Here is a 19,889-nt window from a genome sequence, read left to right as displayed (position 1 = left end):
ACAAATGTCTGCATGCCGAATACCAAGGCTGCATAGGCTTAATTCCACTTTATGCTTTTTTTTTCCATCACACACACTCCTGGTCCCCTTATCCAACTCTTGCAGGTTCCTGCTTTCTCCTTTGGGCACCGTTTTTCTGTTGTTAAATTCCTTAACCTTTCCCTTCTCAGTTTCTCCCTCTTTTTCAATGGGCCAAAGTCTGATGAGGAAAAGTAAAAGTAAGTGCTGGCACGGTTGGGGCCCTACCTTCAGCCACCGTCTCAAATTCGCACTTGATACTGTAAACCACGCAGAGGACATTTCCGTACCAACAGTTGGAGGCACAGTCGTTTTGGAAAAGAGAAAATAACAGGGACTATGAGTCTTAGGCAATAACATGCAGACGTTGGATTCACTGTGATGATTTGCAGATGTTTTCCGCAGTATTCCCGAAATATAATATATAATATAAATATAATATAAATATAATCGAAATAGTTTTGAACAATAACTTATTAGAAACCCTTCAATAAAATAGGCAGACATTTACAAACATTTCTCTTTTGTTAACTTTTCTGGAAATGAAAGTCCTAAATAACAGAACTCTGTATAAATGTGAAATAAAATGCCTAATAATCACTTTGCGGACTCTGTAACTAGATACTCTGTTGTATCGTTGAGGAGAACTTCCTGTTTTGTAAATACCCAATAAAAACATGTTTTAAAAAAAGTGAAAATACATATTTACCAATCTAGTATGGGAAGCTGGCTCGTGGCTGCACTGAAAGGAGTAGATTGGCTGTGCACTAGCCATAATAATTTTTAATCACTGGAAACACTTAATATTAGAAAGCACAGTTTACTGTACACAATATGCACAGCTTCTGTCCATTCTTGAGATTTTAGTCCACAATCACAAACATGGATAGATATGGAACTTTATTATTCTTGTGCAAAGCGTTGATAACATGCATTACTCCATCATGATTATAAATAAGGTTACGTTAACTATTAGCCAGCAAAAAAATTAATGTGTTTAATCACAGGCACATTTTACAAACTGATCAGATTATGAAATAAGAGTGGATTCTTCTTTCTCAATAAAGCATCAATAAAATTTACAATCTAGTTTGGAAATGGAATCTTTCTAAGTAGTGTGCTAATCCTGTACTGACTTAACCCCTCAAGTGCCCTCAATTCCCTCCTCTTATGTCCATCTGGGTCCCTCTACGGCACCACCAAATCATGAAGACGTATTGTGGGTTCCTTCCCTTCTTTTTCGTCTACCACCTCAACTGTTCAGATTAAAAAGATATGTGATTGCTCTTTTCTTTACTAGAAATCCTTTCTCTGGAAATTACTACCCATCCACCTGAGACTTGAGAAGGTCTAATTCAAATTCAGGAAAACCCCAAGGTGCACATTTGCACCCTGGTACTTTCATAATTCAGTTATTCCAGTACTAGCAAATTGCAGCTTTATCCTGGTTTTAGCCATCAGGCTCCTAAAACCAGTCCGCCCTTTAAATCTATGGAAGGCTTTTACACCAGTGTGAACTCTGTAGTGGGTCTAACCTATGGCAAAATAACAGAAGACCTGCTGGGGGCATCATTATATCTGCTACCTCCAACGCACCCACTTGATTCCACTCCTCCAGTACTGTGGGACCACCTATTGGGTGCTTAGTAGCATTTTACAGAAATCTTAAATACACACTTGGTCCATTCAGGGCTTCACTGCTAACTGTTCTGGCACTAAGGATACCCTGAAACTATACAAATGTTCTTATTTTTCAGATGACTCCCTAAGTAAGTCTTCACACATCAGACCTTTGTCTCTGCCACACTAAATGTTGGATACTGGTTCCCCAAACATAGTTACCACTAATGTCCCTTCAGACTCACATAAAATGATACACAGCAAGGCTGGCAGCTAAATCCATAAATAATTGCCTCGGAAACCTAGATTTATAGGGCACTTTTACTGCAGGACATATGAAATAGGAGGGGAGGAAGGAGGGCCATTTGCTTCTGGATGGAAGCAGAGCTTGCAAGTAGAGATAAAAAGCCAAGAGTTTGGCTGCGCCTTCAAACCATAGAAGTAGGCTTGCAAAAAGGCAACTACTTAGGTCCACATTAAAAGTGTCTTGTTAATTCTGAATAACCCAGTAACATCAGGGCCCATTGGAATTATGAGTTTAGAGAAATCATTCCTGCTCAGTGGTTTTCCACCAGGAGATTTCACTTGCTGCAAGTCTCAACGTGGCAAGCCAGTGAAAAACATGTGGAAATCATCACAGTGGGATTGATTTCCACATGGTATACCTCAAAAAGTGATAGTCCCTGTTAGTCAACCCCTCCCCTGAAAATACTGGGAAACTAGATATGGTATATCTGGGGACAACCAAAGCCTTTGACTCTGGGACACTCATAATGAGGGCTTAAAAGACTACAGTCAGAGTCATACTGTTAGGGGGGGCAGCTGGTGCCATTACCATTAACAAACACAATAATTTCGGCTTCCTTATACTGAAAACACAGATGCAATGCTTGTACAAGTCAAACTGTTCATTTAAATTCAAAAACTTTGCTCAACAATCATTTGGTAATGAAGCAGCCATTTATCGCACTACTCAAGGGTTCAATGATGATGGACATTAAATAAGGGTCTCCTTAAAGCGTTGCATGAAGTGCGTGTCAGGATTGCCTTGTTCCTTTCTAAGAGGGTACCTCATGGGCCGCAAGTGCAGGTAGGTGTGCTGGAATCCTGTGATACTCATTCAATTTAATCCTCACCCTTCGTTTCCTCCAAATGGTAACCAATACCTCGTATCAGGTAACCAGCAGCCCAAATGGCTACTGCACAAATCTGTTGTGCCTGCAGTCCTCAGGGGCTTCTGAGGGCCACTCATGATGTAACTACTGACGGCAAAATACATAAATATTTTCTCAATGAATAGACATGATTTCCTACAAACTAACCTAATAGTAACTCACAGATATTCACAGAAAAAATATTTATGAATTGATCCCTTGCTCCCTTGCTGGGCCTTTGAGGATACACATATTGTTTTGCATTTTTGGAAAGTTATGTGACAAATCAAAACAGTGTGAATGTTTGAGCACTTTTGAAGGCTTACAGTTATACGGGTCCAGTGTCACTTCAAGGGTTTTGTTCTTGAATTCAGATTTTGCGACACCTGTATAAAACACAATGTTCCCATTGAGATGCGCCGTTACAGTGTATTGGTTAGGACTTCGGTTTATGAAAGTGATGATGACTTTCAAGTCGCTTCCAAGAACCACATTTTCCACTTGAAAGTCCATTTCAGCCTGTGGCCCCGGCACTGGGATTTCTTGCAGAGTTTCTTTTTTCACACCATACATCAGGGCAGTATCGAGAGCCAGCCTCTCTTCTTCAGTGCCTGTTGGGACCAGAGGTTAAAGATGAAAATAAAGAAAATTATACTTTTGAAGAAATCAACATGTAGGGAAAAAAACTTCTTTACCACCCCATCTTAATCACTCAAGGAAAGCATACTTTGATTGTTTTCAAGTGAAGGAGACAATTTTAAGTAACTTAGGGTCTGATTACAACTTTGGCGGAGGAGGTTAATCCGTCCCAAATGTGACGGATATCCCGCCTGCCGTGTTACGAGTCCATTATATCCTATGGAACTCATAATACGGTGGGCGGGATATCTGTCACATTTGGGACGAATTAACCCCCTCCGCCAAAGTTGTAATCAGACCCTTAGTATTCCAGTATATCCATAGCTTTCAAGTATGTACACACACACAAATACGCACACCAAGGAATGAATTACCTGTATTTCCTTCATAAAAGATGACACCTATGCAACGTTTTGCCAAGAATATCTGAATATTTGAAACTTGTCTATTAAGGGTAGTGCTATGGAAAGCTAAAATAGGGTCACATTTTCTATAAGTTCTGAAATATCTTCCTTATCCATTTCAGTAAAACAAGTTTTGTACAACACTAACCTTTTGTAATCAAGATAAAAGTGAAGCACTATAATGCAAGTTTGATGGAATAAGAGCTGATGAATCTAAAGCCTTTCCTGATGTGTGGCTGAGATAAATTGGAGATGTGATGTTAATGCAGACATGACACTGTAAGGTTAAAAATGTGAGGGGAGGTGTCGGTTTTTAGTAATTTGAGGCGTAATGTATTTTTAAAGGGGCTAAAATTAGTTAAAGAGACATATGCTTATCTACAGCATCCTCTTCCAACATGTTTACTCAGCCTATCCATCTTCTCAGTCATTTAACAACTCCTGAAATAAAAAAAAGCCTCTGAAATTCACCATGTATAGTTTACTACTCTAACTATAACCTATGTCCTTGCCATGCACTGCTTTTGACCTTACATATCACATCACTCATGACATGTTAATTAGCATCATTGAGACATCACAGATGATATCAGTAATAACCATAGTCATATACATCACAGAGTTACTGAATATACATGTCTGGTTCCATAGCATACAAATAGTGTAAGCCTTACAGGGAAGTCTGGTGGTGCATGTGGAAAGTTATTTGGTGCACAGTTTACAAATGACTAAAGTTCGGGGTTCAAGCCATATTAAACAAGGTAAAGGCTGGGGAGCACCTGATTTGCGTTCCAGAGTTATGTTTGAAAATGGGTCAAAGCTTAAAGCCAAATACTGTTCCAAAATATGTGAGAAAGGCTGAGGCTGGGTGGGAGCAAGATGGTGGCTGTTTAAACGTCCGGTTTGCACCTTCTTCCAACCTCTTGTGTTTTCAAGCAGTCTGATCCTCAGCATGAGGTATTCATGACCAGAGATATTTTGTTGGCATGATTAGATCTCTGTGGTGCCGCCCCCCAGTGAGGCAAGTCAACTGGAGGAGCTATTTTGGAATCTTGGGGGATGCGGTGGCTCATGTGAGCATTCTTTAGGTCACTTTACTGCTACGTGATGGCCCGCAAGACAGTGAGAGTGGCTAAGTCTGGTGGCCCGCTCCAGGGTTGAAATCTACTGTGGCAATACCAGCTGAAATGTGGGGACACCTGTCAAAAGCCTCTTGGATTGGCAGGCAGTTGAACCGGGATCGGCAGAGCCCACCATCCAGCAAAGGACCTCAGGCCCCATTATTGGCTATTTCAGTCCGGCCAAGAAGCATAGCCGGCACACTCAGATTATCAGTGCGGGGACTGGCGCTAAGACTGCCAATAAAGGCACATACCTTATAACAGTGATGGAGTCTGTTGTGGATTCATCTTACGTTGATTCTGTTGACTAGGTGCAAGGAACTCTTGCGGCTGCAGCCACCTCCGCCTCCATCCCTGAGAGTTACCAGGAAGTGCTGAGATTGGCTGGGCCCGCCCTTGTGATGAGGACTGGTGACTACCCGGAATCTGTGGAGCCCATCCTGACAGCAGCAGCAACAAGAGTGGAATCTCCTTCGGGGGAGGAGGAAACTGGAGGCAGAACTTGCCGCATCCCCTCCATTCAGCCACCCAAAGCTGAAAATTGCTGTGGGACCACTCAGTGTCACCCTGGTTGGAGGGAAACATCTCTTCAGAGAAAAATCAAATGCAGGAGTCCCTTGATCCTGTTTCTTTGGAGTCAGTCTTTCAGAATATCATGGCTTACTGGGAAGAGACCTGGGCAGACAGTCGTAGACTGGAAATGCCTATTGGGAATTAAATGGCGCCATCTGGCGGGCGGCCAAAACCTGTTCCGGGTTTTCAGAGAGGCTGGGAGAGTTAAAAACTAGAATTGTGTCGCTGGAGTCTGAGTCATTAGCACACAAAGGGACCACTGATTTGTTGTAGACCCGGATGTTGGATGCCTGGTGTAAACTTGAGGACCTTAGGAATAGGACAAGAAGGAATAACTTCAGAGTACTGGGCATCCTGGAAGAAGCAAAGTAGACAGAGGGTGATGAGACCCCCAAATTAATTGTTAAGCTTTTTCAGGTGGCTTTCCCTGAACTTTCAGAGTGGCATTAGGCTGCAGATGTCAAGCAGGCTCAGAGGTTTCCTTTCAATCTAAAGAAACAGGGACACCAGGAGAGTATCAAGCCTATTGTGGTGCTGGTATTTTTTGGGAACTTATTGTTGCGGCTAGCGGTTTACGTTAGACCGGCCTTTTGCCACATAACTGCTGAAGGAACGTGGTGCCTCAGTTAGATGATTCAACCCTGTCACCAGAAGGGTGCCCAGGCCTTCCTTATAAACCCAACAACACATAAAATTGTAGTGCAGGATAAGGCCCATTTCTTCATGTCAGGGATTAAGGCTAAGGAATTTTTAGATGGCATGGTCCCTAGCGAGCTAACTGGTATGGTTGCAGCGTTGCAAAGCCATCTGTTCAAGGTCAATGTTGATTCAGTTTCAGGGAACGTTTTAGTTGGCTTCAGCTGAGTTGCTAAGTATCTTCCGATGGGAAGGTATGTTTAAGGGGGTGTACGGCTGAGGGTCAATAGGTGGCTGGTTTGGGTATTGCATGGTTGGAAGGAGGGGTCATCTCCATCACCAGGGCCTGGGTAGCTCAATTTCCTGCAGTTATTGGGGGGTAGGAGGGTGTCAGTTTGAGGTGGGAGGTCAGAGGTAGGGAGGTGGTGGAGAGAGAGGGTGAGAGGCGGGGTCAGTTGGTGGTTGGATGGGTAGGGGGAGGGGAGGGGGATGGTTATGGGCTTGTTGGTAGGAGGGGCAAGGATTTTACACTTGGTATGGGTGGTGACTTGTTTGGGGATAAACGAGAATTCAGTGGCACTAGAGTGTCAAGGCAGCCAGCAAGTGATTTCAACCTGGAATATACCTTGATATATACCTGGGGATATGCAATCCAGATCGATAATACAGGCAACAATGATGCAGAATAGAACCAGTGTCTGTACAATCAATGTCTGTGGTTTGAACGACAGGGGTAGGAGGGGTAGAGTGGCACTGGGGATTGATGATTTGCAGCTTAATATTGTCTGTTTGCAAGAGACCCATGTTCCATGGGAGTAAATGGGGGTCGCTTGAAGAATTGCGGTACTCACTGTTAGGTTGCACAATGCAAGGGGGTACAACAAGGGGAGTAGCAATAATGGCCAATCGTTTTATAGGGGCCCCAATTAAGGTAAAATCTGACTATATGGGAAGATGGGTTATAATGGCTAATGGATCTTCGCATTGGTACAGGGCAGATCACAGTATGTTCAATATATGGCCCTAATTTGGATTTGGATAATTTACACATGCTTAATCTGGAATTGGCAATGTGGCCTGTCCCTTTAGTACTGTGTGGGGATTTTGACCTTTATATGGGAACAGGTGGTGAGAACGGAGGGGCTTTTAGGTTTCTGGCCATTCAGCAATTAATAAAAGATCATGGGCTGATTGATGTGCGGGGGCCCTCAAGAAGAGTGACCCACGGATTACATTTTACTCCTACCCCATAATATAAATTAGTACATCAAGAGCGTTTTTTGTATTGGCAACTCTAGTAGGACAGATAGGGATCCAACGGATTCCTAGGGTGTTCTCAGATCTTAATCCCCTAATATTAGAATGCACAGTAGCTGGTTTTGCAACACGGCCTCGAATTTGGACTTCTGACAGAAAAATCCTCCTAGAGGAGGATTATGTTAAGAACATGTGTAAATAGCTTAAAGAGGTCCTAAAGCTTAATCAGGTATGGTGTCTCCTAAAATGGTATGGGACTCTTTAAAAACAGGCGTAAGAAGTGGGTCTCTCAGCTTTGGTTTAAATAAGCAGAGTCAATCACACCTTTATGTGCAAAAGATGTCGGAGGCCCTACTTAAATATGAGGTTGAGTTAGCTAAATTGATCAAGAAGGGGCAGGATGGTGGTGAGATTATGCAGAAGATATTGTTTATCAAGGTAAAAATCAATGGACTGTACAGTGAGGCATGGTGGGTAAATTTCAAAGTCATAAGGCTGACTATTATGAATAAGGAGAGTGTTGCAGTAGGTTTTTGGTGCATCGTATTAGGCAGTGCGGGTCCGAGAGAGGAATAGATGCCATCAACGATGAACGAGGTAGGAAGGTGGATAGTGCCACAGAGATCCTTGAGGTATTCAGGAATTATTCTACAGCATTGTATGCGGAAGGTTTCTCCCCACAGCCTGAGTGTTATCTTGAGTATCTACAATCAGTTCACGGGGGTCAGCTGAACAGCAATGAAAGGACCTAACTCAAACAGCTGATTGATCGTGAAGAAATAATCACTGCAGTAGGCTTTATGGCTAAGGGGAAGGCAGCAGGGTCTGATAAAATTCCATTGGGATTCTAAACGGTGTTTGCCCCCAAGCTCTTAGGGGTTATGTTTCTAATTTTTCTCGCAGCTCAGACAAAGGGGGTGATAACATCCGTATGGAAATATATATGAATATTATGGTTTTTAAGAAGAAGGGTAAACCCCCATTGAATCCTGGGTCATATCGACCCAATTCATTGATCAGCACAGATGCAAAGATCTATGCAAAAATCGTAGCTGGTAGACTAGGGCAGGTTATGGCCAAGCTTGTCTCATCTTGTCAGCATGGGTTTATCCCGGGACGTGATACTGCTGACCATGTCCATAGAGTAATCAACCTATTGAATATAGCTGTGGTAACTAAGTCACCTATCGGATTAATACTATTGGACACTGACAAAGTCTTTGACCGAGTGTCTTGGTGTTATGTTTGAAAGGTATTAAGGTTGAAGGTATTTGACCTGGTTTTTTTAGGTCTATCAGTGCTCTTTAACAGACACCCAAAGCCAGAATACAGATCAAAGAAGGGGTCAGATTTGTTTCCTATCACCAGAGGAACAAGGCAGGGGTGCCCCTGCTCACCATTACTGTTCACCGTATACATTCATCCATTCATTGCCCAATAGGAAAGTGATGAGCACTGAAGACCTTAAATTTGATGATAAACGCTGGGTAGAAGATGTGACTTATTTGGGGGTGAAACATCAAGAAGATAGTGGGGAAAATGTTTGCATCATTACTGAATAGGATTAAGATGGACAACACAAAATTAATAACTTACATTTAATAATTATGGGGAGATGTAACGAATTAAAGATGATGGTTCCTCCAAAAGTACTGTTTTTGTTTAGAAACACACCATTGGAAGATCATCGTAGTTGGTTTAACGAGTTGGATAGTCTTTGTTTTGGCTTAATTTGGGAATTTAGGAAGCCAAGAAGAGTGGCAAAATATATGATCATTCCTTAGTTGTGCTGCGGCTGAGCAGCTACCAGTTTTTTGTATTAGTACTGGCCTGTATGTTACAGCATTTTGTGATCTTGATTACTGGTAAAACTGGTAATAACTCTAAGATTAACCCTGCTGCATTGCCTTCTATCTACCAATTGTCAAGTGGGTAGTAATGTTAAGAGCTGTTTCTTAAGGTATTTCGAGTGGACTTATTACAAGAGAACCAGGTTCAAAATGGTTGATGGGCCATTCAAGATTTGGCATCAGATTAGAAAGCGTGTCAATATAGTATCACTAAACTCAATCATTACACCCCTCTCTGGAACTTCCCAACCCTGCCGGGTTTGGTCCAAGGTGGTATGTGTAGAAGATATGAGTATTGCAGGATTCGGAGGTCGGGAGATCGTTTTGCTAATGAGCAATTTTGTTCCTTTCAGGAGCTACAGGATAAGTTTGGTGTGACAAAGGAGAAATTCTATAAATATTTGCAGATTCATTACTATCTCACCAAATTTGAAGCTAGTCAAATCTTGGTTGTGGAATTGCCATTAATAGAAATGGTGGATCAGGGATGTCATATTGGATTTTTTTTTAATGTTCTGATTCAGGGCTTGGTTGACGATATGGAGTTACATAATGGGAGGAGGGAATCAAGGCTGGGGTTCAAGGGTGCATTACTCTGGATCTCTCTTTTGACCTGTAAGAAGGGACTCTTGAATGCCGGTCTCAAAAGTCAACATTTTAAACCAGTTTTTGACTTATATTATACACATAATGATCTATTTAAATGGGGCAAGAGACTCGATTCAAAATGCCATTGTTGCGGGGCTAAGGAAGTTGACTTAACTCATATGCTTGTGTCCTGCCCTTGGCTGTGGACTTATTTCCAGGCAAATGCGGACTTCAAAAGTGTGATTTTTAAAAGTAAAGTTCGGATCACACCTCTGGCAGTAATATTCGGTCTTGTGAGGGAACAGGGCCTTGCAAAAGCAGGCAAAGACATATTTTTTGTGGCCATGGCTACAGCACATATGTGCATTGCAGTGGGATGGATAAGGCCAGAGGCCCCCAGGTTTATGTAGTGGCGCGCACGCTTCCTTGCTATTTAGAATCTAGAAAAAGGCCTCTATAGGAGGAGGGAAGGTGGGCTCAGAGGAAGGGTTGTTTAGTTTGGGCACATTTGATAAATATATATATGAAGTCGGCCTTCTAAAAAATGAACTCTAGGGTTGCACCGTGGGTTGTGTACTTGTGGAGGAAGTCTTTATATCCATTAGTACGGGATGTCTTTTGTTGTGGGGCTCATTCGGTGAAGTTTATATTGACATGATTATTCGGTATTGTACTTCACAATTTTATCCCAGGTGTGTATTAACCAGGTTTTGTGTAGTTTTGTGTTAAGAATTCGATTCTGGCGAGGTAATGAACATTATTGTATCACAAACATATGCATTGTGTTAATAATTCATGCTGTTGCCCTTTCCGTTTTACAATTCAATAAAAATAATTTTAAAAAACAATAGAGAAAGTCCAAGCCGTCCGTTTGAAATAAAGCCACTGGATAACTAGGCGTGTGCCCATGTTAAACAGCTGTAATACAGTATTATGGACAACTTCTATGTAGAAAGGGTTATATGTAAGTGTGGATATCTATTTCCAGAACTTTGCTGAATACTTTGAGGCATTTCAGGTTGGTGAATAATGAAGAATCTAGGGGTGTCCCACTTAGAGGTGGTTTATCTCTCACTGGTAGTGTAAGCATGGCTCTAAGGTTGTATGCCATTATGCCTGCCTAAAGAATGTGTGTAGTGCATTTTACTAAACTACAAAGTGTTTTCTATAGGACCTGAAAGACAATGTTTTTTCAGTAGCAAATATATATCAGTCAATGTCATGATTTAAATTGCGGACCATGTGAAGTCTTTAAGAGGTTAATCTCCTAACTCTAGGTGAATGAACCAGGTGAATAGAAAATTGTCCACAGGTGTTGCATGTTAAATTATGTAAATTCCACAAACCCTATAGGACGGTGTCATAATATTTGTATGATGTCATCATTGATGTCAATTGAGATGTCATCAGTAATATCATCAGTGATGTGGTTTAACATGTCATTGGTGATATTATTTGTGATGTCATAAGTAGTGCATGGTGGGATACAAGTTACAGTTAGATTAATAAATTATAACTGATAATTTTTGTGTTTGTTTTTTTTGTTATTTTAACACCTAGCTCTAACATCACCTTAATCAGAACTCACCTGGGGCGCTGCAAACTTCTTGGGAGCACTGAAATGCTTTCTGTTTCATACTACCGTAGGGCTTCATTCTGAAAACACATTACATTTAGAATGATGCCGTACAGTAGTATGAAAAAGAACGAATCACAGTGGAAATAAATAAAACTTGTTATGGTTTTGCAATGTTACGTAGTAAATTGTAAAACCTATTAAGTTTGATTTGTTTCCACTGTGAGTCTCTCTTTCATACTACCGTACATCTAACAAAGCTGCATGGTAGTATGAAAGAGAAAGACTCGCAGTGGAAACAAATCAAACTTGATGGGTTTTACAATAGACATCATAACATTGCAGAAACCTTAACAAGTTTGATTTATCTGTCTTGCAATGCTTTCTGTTTCATACTACTGTACACTTGATTCTAAAGACAGTTATGTTTAGAAGGAAGCCATATGGTAGCATGAAAAAGAAAGAATCACAGTGGAAATAATCAAACTTGTTATGGTTTTGCAATGTTGTGTAGTAAGTTGTAAATCCCATCAATTTTGATTTGTTTCCACTCAGTGTTTAATAATTTGTCAATAAAAACGTATCGGTGCTGAAAGATCTCCTCTGAAACACGCGGGTGCTGCAATTAAATATGCATGCAAAGAACATTGAGGCGGAGGTAATCCTAAAGCCATCTTGGGTCTCTTCAGTCCAGTTACAGCCTCTCCCTGCCCCATCAGTTCACTCTTGCAGCCTTCTCCCAATGTGGAGCTTTTCAGTCCTTCTCTTCCTTCATATTTCCCATATGTACCTTTTGCTCACGGTAAATGCCTGATGCAGAAAATTATGTGCCAGTCCTTAAAAATAAGTGCCGGTACTCCCCACTGGAAACCCAGTGCTTAATTTGTAAATAGAAATGGGCTGGTGCTCAAAGCTCTCTTTTGAAACAAGCGGATGCTGCATTTAAATGTGCTGGCCTTCTCGGGCCTCTTTAATCCGTTTACAGCCACTCCCTACTCCTTCAGCTCACTCATGCATCTTTCTACTTTCTTCCTTTGTGATGCTTTCTAATTTTTCTTTTCGTCCACATTTCCCATATGTATCTTTTACTCATACTAAATGTCTGATGCAGAAAACCGGAAACCACCGGCTCAAATTAAGCACTGTTTGCACTGTGATTGTTTCTCATTCATACTGCCACACAGCTCCATTCTAAAGATGTTATGTTTGGAATGGAGCTGTACAGTAGTATGAAAAATAAAGAATCACAGTGCAAATAAATCAAACTTGTTAGAGTTTTGTGAAGTGCGTTTGCAGCCCCCAGTAACCCGTGTGGGAATGCCATGGGGGGCAGTTAGGGAAGACACAGCTGTCAGTGTCTGGAATGGTTTGGACCCGTGTGTGACATCTTGCCTAATAAATAAAGAGGGTGTCCGCTTAGGCAGGGTCAGGCACAATCAGGAAAGTGATGGAGTTTTTTTTCTGTCCGGGTTCTGCAGCTACTCAGGAAAAGCAGGTAATCATGAAATTACAAACATGTCAACATTTAAGAGGAAAGTGGGAGATTTAAAAAACAAAAAAAGAATCAGGAGAGTGTATTTCTCCCCTTGAACCAGGTCTATTGTCATATGTGGGACTTTCAAGTGTGGTGTTGCAGGATCTGAGATCAAAAATGCTAATGTGCTTTTTTTTAACCTGCCAGGAGCAAGGAAAAAGTGCTATGGCAGGCAGAAAGAGCATGACAATAATGTTGTGCACTGGCCTGCAGCAGCAGATTACTGCCAGTGTGTTCTCCAAGTCACTAAAGGCAAGTCCCTATCACCGAAGCCCTTTATCGGCTTCTACCCAATTATTTTCAGGGAGAAAATGGAAGTGCTCCAGAGTCCTGGCTTACATCTTCCCACCCGTCAAAAAAAGTGATATAACAGGGAGCCACTGCCAATGGCCAATAGGTCAAGGGAGCCGCGGGCCAAAAAAGTTTCGGAACCACTGCCTTAACCTGTGTGTTAGTTGGTGAATTTCTACGGATTTTTTTGTAAGTAAGCGAAGGTTTAAGCTAACTGTATAATGATTTTAAACTTTGTTTAATCACTTTAATCTTTGTTTTTTTTTGTGAATTCCTGTTTTTTCTTATCATGTTCAGCCAAAACACTTGCCACACACAGCCTTCAGCTGTGCGTAGCATGGGTTTGGTTGCAGGGCCTAGCCTCCAAAAAGTTCCTGTGCCCAGCCCCCCCTCTGAGCTGTGCACAATTGTGTGCAGCGGTCATTCGTGGCTTTGTCTGGCACCAGCCAACCATGCTGTGGGTGTCTAACTGGCTGGTGAATACACCCTTCTGCCATGCACAGCAGGGGCTGGCAGCAGGGATTGACCTGCAGCCCTTAATGCCAAACCCCGCTGACTGCCAACCCTGCGCTGTGTACTGCCTAGGGCAATGCACAGCGAGGGTCGGCTGCCTTGCCCAACGCCCCACTGACGCCCATACTGCAGGTCCAGTTCTGGGGTACAAAATGGGGAAAAAAAATCTTCCTTGCCCAATTAGAGGGCCCTATTTTTCTTTATGTTTTTTAAAAACTTTTAGGCACCACTGACCTTCAGCTGGACCAAGCGTCTGGGTATATTTAACTTTTGAACCCCTTTGACTTCAAATTGATCACCTCTTTCAAAGGATATTTATTGAAAATGGTTGAACGAGTTTACACCAAATCACAAACAACTCACTTTTTTCAGTAAAGTTTTAACTGTTTGCCAAGTTTCATGTAATTCTATTAAGACCTTTTTTCTCATCAGAGAGCAAATTAACATGGGTAAGATTCATTTTGGGCCTTTCCGCTCCTCCCACCCTGTTTTTCTTGGCCTCCACTTGACAGATCAGCACAAATCTTTCTATAAAGGAGCTGAGGTAGATGAACTTTGCTTTTGGAAATGTTTTAAGAGATTCATCAACCAGTGCCAAAGTTATTAACAAAAAAGAACTCCCTTCCTATGGAAACTAGGACCTATCTATCACTACACAGTGGCAGCCACAAAAATTTCATTATTCTTGGCCGCAGACATGTTTTAACTCTTCATGAGCTCTTCAGCGGAGCAGCATTAAGAGCAAAATGTGTGTGGAGCTAAGAACAATAACATATTTCAAAGAACAACTATCAAGCTTTTTGCCATTGAAAGAAATCCTACTTTGTTAAACATGGACCACATTAACCAGAATGCATTAGGAGGGCTAACGAGTCTGGTTTTACATGAAACTCACAGTTACAGACTATAGGGGCATGACTCCTGTTTTGACTGAAGCCACATGGAGGTTATTTTGCGCAAAAGTGTTCCTGGGGCAATGGCTCACGTAGGAGGAGATGATCCTTGCCATAAAAAGCTTTTGTTGCACAGTTAAGGATGCACTGGTATCTGATGCAAACATGCTTGCTGTTCACTTCCTAATGTCCTTCACCAAAGAGCTCATAAAAAGCGAAATGTGTCAAGGGAGAAGAAAAATACAATATTTGAAAACTGAACGACATTGACCAGAATGTATTGGTAGGGCTACTGATTCTGGTTTCGCTTAAAACTGCCAGCTGCAGACTGTTGGTGAGGGCTTGTCCTGTTTTGAATGCGGCCACTCACAAGTCATTTTGCACAATATATAGATCTCACAGAAACTACTAAAGTTATCGTTCAGCTGCAACTTTCCAAAGGAAATGTTTTTTTGATTTGCTTATAAATTGGGCATTGTTTAAGGAATCTGAATGGCACATCCATCAAAGTTTCTTCATCTCAAATGTACAAATTAGCCATAAGTTGTGGAAATCTTATTTAAGACGTCTAGAAGTAGTATTTCTCATTTTTAAATTACAAAGGAATTTTTGCACTCGCTACAGCAAACTACGCTGCACAGAATTACACTGTACTTGCCGAAAATATAGAACTCTACTAAGAATAGGGCTCTTTTATGGTTTTGTGTAAATTCATTCAACAGATAGATAGATAGATAGATAGATAGATAGATAGATAGATAGATAGATAGATAGATAGATAGATTACAAAACGTTATCAGATGTGCTACCAAGGGTTAATTTTATTATATATTGACAGAGATCTAGAACATACAAGAATATTTCCATATTGCCAAATTATTTTGATTGGTCAGCCTTTTTAGACTCCACGGATTCCAGAGGACTCATAAAAGCAAAGACAGACAAATCAGCCATTTTTAGCTGAGCTTAGCTACGAGTCACGGGTCTCACTGAAAAGCTGTAGCAGGACAGCAGTCTCTGAGGGATTTCCGTTTTTTGTTAAGTAATGTAATTGATGTTATTTAGGTGCTGGCATGATCCCACTTGACTCTTTGTTAGGTTACAGGAAGGCAGTGATATTAATAAAAAAATAGTCTCCTAGCTTAACTGTACTTTTTTCAAGACAGACATTATAACACTATATATGTATATCATGTCAGATTGAATTAAAGTGTGATACATGTACGTATTTGAAATAGTGTAGTAATTTAGGTCATGAAATAATTTCACATAAAGCATTGTCCTTTGGTCATGCAACAATAAGAGCAGGAGATATACATCATGTTTGGACAATGTGTAACCATTACAAAACAAGCAGTATCTAAAATCCCATTCTGATGACTTTATAATTTTAGAATCGGTCTTCTTGGTGGACATGGGACACACTGAAATGAACTTGACCAAGACTAGAAATATTGCCATGAAGCAAATATGGGGACTCAGTCTGCCAAAATCAAACACATAATTAGAGAAATAATTTGTGACTCATGTGGGCACTCTTGGCCCACGGACAATGTCATCTCCACAAGATATTTTTTTGCTCGGAAATTAGCCTACTGTTAGAAATGGGGTCTCTGGTTGGTAGGGATATACACCCTTGTCCAAGTAGGGACCACAATCCTAGTCAAACACAATCCAAATTATTCCCTGCCCACCCTCTGGTAGCTTAGCACTGACAAGTCAGGCTTAACTTAGGAGACAATGTGTAAAGTATTTGTGCAGTAAATCATACAGTAACAGAGTGAAAACACCGCAAAAATATACCACACCAGTTTAGAAAATAACAAATATTTATCTGAATAAACTAATGTCAAAACAACAAAGATTCAATATTTACAAGTTGAAATATCACTTTTGAAAGGTTTAAAAGAGTCTTAATCCTTGGAAATAAACAATAGTCTCTTTGTTACACACAGTATCTGGTATGCATCAAAAATAATGACGTGCAGAGACCGCAGAGTAGGAGTTGCAAGGAAAAATAAGGTGTGCGTCTGATTTTCCGGTGTGACACAGATGATGCGTCATTTCTTTTCACGCTACAAAGGGCTTGCATTGTTTATCGGCATGCAGTCTTGGTTCCTCACTGCGATGCAGGGATATTTTTATGCCCATGGACGATGCAGGGAAAAATTGTGACGTGTTGGAAGAAGGCACGGGTGCTGTGTCGATCCAGGAGGTGAATCACTAAATTTTCCGTCGCACAGCAGTTGCTGCGTCCAATTTCCACTCGAGAAATCAGGCTGTGTGGCGATTTCTCTGTCACAATGCAGGCTTTGTGACGATTTCAGCAGGTGGTGCGTCGATTTTCACTGCACAACGAGTTTTCTGAATAGATGAAGTCTTTTCGGCCCTGAGACTTCGGTAAACAGGAGGTAAGCTCAATACAAGCCCTTGGAGAGCACTTTTGGGGAAGACAGAGTCCTTCTCAGCAAAGTCAGAGGCCAGCAGGTCAGCAGGGCAATAGCAGAGCAGCAGCCCTTCACAGCAAATCTGTCCAGATGAGTCCTTTGAGCAGCCAGGTAATTCCTCTTGACAGGATGCAGGTATAGTATAGCTCCAGAAGTGTCTGATTTGGTGGGGTCAGAGACCCAGTTTATATACCCCAAGATTACTTTGAAGTCAGGGAGACTTCAAAGACAGGTTTTGAAGTGCACAAGTTCCCCTTCCAGTACAGTCCTGTCTGCCAGGGCCCCTGTAGGGGGTTTGGCAGTCCATTATGTGAGGGCCGGCCACTAGCCTTTGAAATATAAACATCAGGACCTCCACCTTTCCAGCCCAGGAAGACCCATTCAGTATGCAGATGAGTGCAGGTGTGACTGTGTGTCCTGTGTTTGTGGTTGTCTGGGTGAAATGCACAAGGGAGCTTTCAACCAGCCCAGCTCAGACGTTGATTGGAGACAGGCTGTAAGGCATATAAGTGCAGAGAAATGCTCACTTTCTAAAAGTGGTATTTCAACCTCCAACCTCACCAATAAGCAGGATTTTCTATGACCATTCTGGCCGTACTAAATATGACCTGGTTACCTCTTTAAGATCAGAATCTACCACTCAAAAAGTATATGAGGGCATACCTAATGCTAGTCTATGAAAGGAACAGGCCTCGCAGTACAGGAAAACAAATTTAGGAGTTTTTCACTTCCCGGACATATAAAACACATGTGTACATGTCCTGCCTTTTACCTACATAGCACCGTGCCCTCTGAGTTACCTAGGGCCTACTTTAGGGGTGACTTACATGTAGAAAAAGGGGAGTTTAAGGCCTGGCAAGTACTTTTAAATGCCAAGTCAAAGTGGCAGTGAACCTGCACACACAGGCCTTACAATGGCGGGCCTGAGACCTGGTTAAGGGGCTACTTATTTGGGTGGCACAATCAGTGCTGCAGGCCCAGTAGTAGCATTTCATTTAGAGGCCCTGGGCTCATGTAGTGCACTTTACTAGGGACTTATAAGTAAATCACATATGCCAATTGGGGATGAACCAATGTTACCATGTTTAAGGGAGGCAGCATATGCACTTTAGCACTGGTTAGCAGTGGTAAAGTGTGCAAAGTCCTAAAACCAGCAAAAGCAGCATCAGAAACGTGGGGGGAGGTAAGCAAAAAGTTGGAGGATGACCACCTCAAGGCTGTCAGGTCTAACACCTACGCATTGTGATTCCTTCAACAGATATCAGCCTATTGACCTCTTATTAATCCTAAGAGCAAGGCTCATTTGTTGGTACTCCCCCCATGGTAGACTATAAAGCATCAGGGAGGAAGGTGCTGCAAAGTCGTTTTCAACTTTTACCGGTGCTTCCTTTTGTCAGGACAAAGCAATGCCTCTTTAATATCATCTAGCAAGAGCAAAGCATGTGCCTCAGGAGCTGATTTTACTCTTTTGAGGTTGGCTGGGATGATATTTTATCCATGCCAAAGCTATAATACTGTGCCGGAAAAGGTCAAATGCCTTTGGAATTTTTGGGTTTGGCTTGAGTAGCAATTGCTAAAACTATCCTTAAAGCCTTTGATATAAAAATGGCAAAACATTTTATCACTCTTCTAGCTCAGCATGGATGGCATTGTACTTATTGCAAGCTATAAAATTCTGCTAGAAAAACAGACATGTAAAGTGAGTACATTTAGGCCCATATTTATACTTTTTAGCACCGCATTTGCAATTGCGGCACTAAAAAAGTATAAATATGGACCTTAAAGTGTCATTGATGCTGGTTATATGTTTCATATAAAGGAAATACACCCATCTAAGGACTGGGAATGTCCCAGACTTCCCTACTTCTGTTTTGCATAATTTATGCTGCACTCTAAGCCTGGAAAGGTATGGTTTGGATGTAGGCTAAGATATTTGGAAGCACAATATTTTTGTGCTCAATACTCTGACATAAAATGATCAGGACTAACGAGCACACACAATGTCAAAACATTTGTTACCTCAATCCTACCTTCGGAAAACTTATACTGATCCATAATATCCTGCATTTCATCAGATCCAATCGCTTTTGTCAAAATCTTCCTCCCAACGTGGGTTTTATCAACATATACCACTTCCTTAGAGCCATCCTTCATTGCATTGTAGTACACAACATCACTGTTGACCTACACAAGAATAAGAACATGGCAACTAAGAACATCATTTTCAGCTATTAACAAAATGTAATCGGCATATATGCTACAAAGGAGACAGACGTGTTAAAGGCAAAATAAGATGTTAAGACTATTATAATACTATTGTGACATATAGTATTGTAGGTCACAGCATGTCTTGAAATAATGTCATCATTGGTGAACAGTTCTACATCAATTACACTTATACAAACATGCTATAATCATAGACACAGCTGTCAGAAATGCATCAGGTGAAGTGGTGGCAGGGCTCAAGGGTTTGAGGGGCCTCTGCACCTTAAATATAGCTCTATTTCAGTACCTAAATGGGGGTAAAAAAAGGCCATTTCCAGACATGCATTAGTGTTCAAGGCTTCCTTGCTGCCAATTACCCAGACTGTATTATAACATTAAAATACCCTAAAAGCAGCTTCCTGTGAATCACCCAATACTTAAATTGAACCAGTGGCTTCAGGTAGAGAGCACCAGTAGCTATTTTAGGGACCTTGGACTTTTTTGCAAGTGAGTGTGGCTGGCCAAAGAGAGTCAGTTTCAAAGGTACTATGCTGATCAATTCACATCATT

The 19,889-nt window shown here is 41.4% G+C and overlaps 1 protein-coding gene across 1 annotated transcript in view; it reads right to left on the bottom strand.

The window, feature by feature from the left end:
- The window catches only part of F13A1 (coagulation factor XIII A chain), a 536,045-nt gene that overhangs the window by 90,026 nt on the left and 426,130 nt on the right, over positions 1-19,889 (bottom strand). The window contains exons 11-12 of the mRNA XM_069217374.1: positions 19,145-19,298; positions 3,119-3,403 (exon numbers count right to left, since the gene is read on the bottom strand). Of these exons, the coding sequence (XP_069073475.1) occupies positions 3,119-3,403; positions 19,145-19,298 (439 nt within the window). The remainder of the gene's footprint in view (positions 1-3,118; positions 3,404-19,144; positions 19,299-19,889) is intronic.

Source organism: Pleurodeles waltl, chromosome 2_1 (assembly GCF_031143425.1).
Source record: "Pleurodeles waltl isolate 20211129_DDA chromosome 2_1, aPleWal1.hap1.20221129, whole genome shotgun sequence".
NCBI lineage: Eukaryota > Metazoa > Chordata > Amphibia > Caudata > Salamandridae > Pleurodeles > Pleurodeles waltl.
The sequence above is the reverse complement of the archived record's forward strand: the minus strand, read 5'-3'. Positions and strand labels throughout refer to the sequence as shown.